The sequence below is a fragment of the Sinocyclocheilus rhinocerous genome, unplaced genomic scaffold, assembly GCF_001515625.1.
Source record: "Sinocyclocheilus rhinocerous isolate Xijiao unplaced genomic scaffold, SAMN03320098_v1.1 scaffold236, whole genome shotgun sequence".
In the NCBI taxonomy this organism is placed as follows: domain Eukaryota; kingdom Metazoa; phylum Chordata; class Actinopteri; order Cypriniformes; family Cyprinidae; genus Sinocyclocheilus; species Sinocyclocheilus rhinocerous.
In genome coordinates this window covers 795,231-798,624 of record NW_015647064.1, presented here as the reverse complement: position 1 = coordinate 798,624, position 3,394 = coordinate 795,231, and the positions used below count along the sequence as shown (strand labels likewise).

Below are 3,394 nucleotides of genomic sequence, written 5' to 3'. Positions count from 1 at the left end.
TATATATATATATATATATATATATACACATGCATGTGTGTGCATTTATATATACATAATAATTATACACAGTACACATACATATATTATGTAAACAAAAACTTTTAATTTGGATGCGAATTAATCACGATTAATCGTTTGACAGCACTAAAAGTTTCCTCCACGCGCATTACGTCTTATGCCACTATCCTTTTCTTTTGTATTATGTCTTTTGTACTTATGTCTAAAATCAGTGGAAATAGCTTAGGCCAACAAGGTAGGCTTACTGTAAATAGACGCTTCGTTAATATTAACATTTCTGATTGTTTAAAGGGGTCCTATTATGCTTTTTCACTTTTTCAACTTTAGTTAGTCTGTAATGTTGCTGTTTGAGCATAAAAAAGATCTGCAAAGTTACAAAGCTCAAAGGAGAGGCTCAAAGGAGCCCAATTCAAAAGGAGATATTTAATTGAGCAGAAATCACTTCAAAAACTACAACGAACGACTTGTTTGGACTACAATGCATATTTTCCGGGATTTGTGATATCACAAATATCGACGAATGGGACAAGACCTGGTTGAGCTGCACTAGAGAAGGCAACGAGTGTTATCACTATGTCGGAGACACGCTAGCTTTCCCAAGGCAGATGAACTTAGAGTGGTTACAATCATCCGGGTTTAAATCACGCTCAAATTGATTTGATTTTGATGCAATATTTACACTGAAGCTCGCAGGTGGTTATGGTAAGGGGCATGACATTTCCCGAGTAGGCGCCGAGTGGTGCCAATCACAACACACACTGTCCCAGCTAACCAATCACAGCACATTTCGTATTTCAGAAGGCGGGCCTTCATTTGATACAGGAACTATTCGAGCCGTTCATGCCAGACTGGGGAGAGAGGTGTTGTAATAATGTAAAATATGTGAAAAATAATGTGTTTTTCGAACAACCTAGTATGAGAGCCTGTTCTAATACACCCCCAAAACAAGATCAAGACTTTGTAAAAGAGCATAATAGGACCCCTTTAAATGATCAGCACTCGGGGGCCCCTTCAAAAAATGCAGGGCCCCAGGCAATTGCCTACCTTGCAATGATTTCACCCAGGTCATCAGCTAACAAAAATATTTTCTTTAAACATTTTGCTAATGTTCCCATTAAGTTATGAAAACTTTATTTTTAAGCAGCAGCTATTTGCACTAAGTATGATAGATGCTATTTACACAAAGTGCAAATAGCAATGGATTCTATATACAGTAAGTGAAAATAGCAGTATTTTCTTAGCGATATGCTATGTACACTAAGTGTAAATAGCAATGGATTCTATATACAGTAAGTGAAAATAGCTGTTTTTTTTAGCAATATGCTATGTACACTAAGTGCAAATAGCAATGGATTCTATATACAGTAAGTGAAAATAGCTGTTTTTTTTAGCAATATGCTATGTACACTAAGTGCAAATAGCAATGGATTCTATATACAGTAAGTGAAAATAGCAGTATTTTCTTAGCGATATGCTATGTACACTAAGTGCAAATAGCTACAGATTCTATTTACACTATGTTAAAATAGCAGGATTTGCTGCTATTTATACTACTTAATGCAAATAGTGGCAATTATCTGCACCTCAGTATTGTCTGCCAACAAGGCGGGCTATTTGCACTTAGTGTAAATAGACACTCAACTATTTTATTAGTTTTTTTTTCCTTGGTTATATAAGAATGTTAAAGAAACATTTAATTTGATCATTTTGGGAACATTATGGGAATGTTACTTTTAAATGTTCTATGAACATTCTGAAACCAGTAATAACATTTACAATTAAAATGTTAAAACATTCCATGAATGATGTATAAATAACGTTTTTGTGCTAAGGTTTTGAGAACATTATTAAAGAGCAGATAACTTTGAGAAGCTTGCCAGAGTGTTAGCCAGGGTTCTGAGAACGGCCCGTTAGCTGGGTCTGCGCGCCTTTTGATCTATGAAGAATTGTGTATTTTTATAACAAATAGTTTGTATGCTTCATCTGAAAACAAGACCATGGCACGTTACCTTCTGAAGCAGTCCAAACTGCTCCTCGCACTCCTCTAACAACACTGCTTTTGCAGCAGCCTCTGAAGACTGAGAGGACTGGGCTTCCCGCTCCATTTCTGTCTGCTTTGATGGTGCTGGAGTCTACAGATGTGATAAAGCCAAACAAACAATAAGAACCAAACAGAAGAAAAAAGGTGAAAACTCCAGCCAGATATATACAAACTTCTTGTATTGAAAAGGTGAATGTAACGTAGAGGACTGACACGTTAGCCGTGCAGCTAACAGTTAGCTAGCTATTTCAAATTACTAACCAGTAACGTTATATATGCGACAGTTTTGTAAAGTACAAAATCTTACGTATATTTTGTGGCGATAACACACAGTAAACCCAAATTACACAGTCACTATGGTACTTCCCATCTATGGCTTTTCTTTTAAGTGAATGCTATGCTACACCCGAATTTGGCAGTAAACACTGTATATGCCAAACAAAAATACCGCCAACAACAACGTCATGACGTAATGCCGGCGTCGCACGCTGTGGACGTTCAAGTGTTTTGTAACTGCGCTGCTTATGCGCAAATATGAAAATGTTGTATTTTCATTTAATACTACTTCTCATTTGTCTCCATATGAGACAGAACTTAAATTAATATTTGCCATTACTGTTAAACGAGGCGAGAATTATGTAAGAATCATAAACAATTATATAAATGTCACAAGACTGCATCAACAGAAATTTAAAACGACTCAAAATTCCTTTTACAAAAATAAAAAATTAGCGGATTTGAGGTTAGGGCGTTCCCCAATCTTTAACGGCAAAATAAGGTATCAAGCAATCACACAAGAAAGCAAAAGCAACCAGAATGGTGTCCACCAGAGGGCAGCAGAAGAACAGAACTTGTGCTGAGAGAGCGAGCGATCAGAGAGCATTTTCTGTAACATTCTTGTCTAGAAGGCTGATAGTTTTAAAGAGCTTTATATTCTGCAATATTCGGATTCATTTTATTTTTCATTTCTGATTCAATATAGCATGAAAGAATGTAGCTTAGAATAAGACGTAGATTAAAGCCTCGTTCACACCAAGAACGATAACTGTAAAGATAACTATAAAGATAACGATATTAGCGTCCACACCAGCGAACGATATCGTCTGTTTATTCTAAGCGTACATGCTTATAGTTATCGTCCTTGGTGTGAACGGGCCTTAAGGCTCTGAGAAAAACACACTTTGCGTTTTCTGAATAGGCCTATGTCTTAATTGAATAGAGCAAAAAACTTTCAGATATATGGGCGTTTGGTGAACGTCATTTCACCAAGTACAACATGTTCCTGAATCAACATCCTTGCTGATCCTGGAACAACATCCCAAGCAACCACTC

General features: G+C 36.6%; 1 protein-coding gene across 1 annotated transcript in view; it reads right to left on the bottom strand.

Moving 5' to 3' along the window:
* LOC107708659 (centromere protein K-like) overlaps positions 1-2,564 on the bottom strand; it is an 11,663-nt gene extending 9,099 nt beyond the window's left edge. Inside the window, exons 1-2 of the mRNA XM_016512954.1 lie at positions 2,430-2,564; positions 2,031-2,159 (exon numbers count right to left, since the gene is read on the bottom strand). Coding sequence (XP_016368440.1) covers positions 2,031-2,126 — 96 coding nt within the window. The 5' untranslated portion in view covers positions 2,127-2,159; positions 2,430-2,564. The remainder of the gene's footprint in view (positions 1-2,030; positions 2,160-2,429) is intronic.
* Between the last annotated feature and the right edge of the window lie 830 nt (positions 2,565-3,394).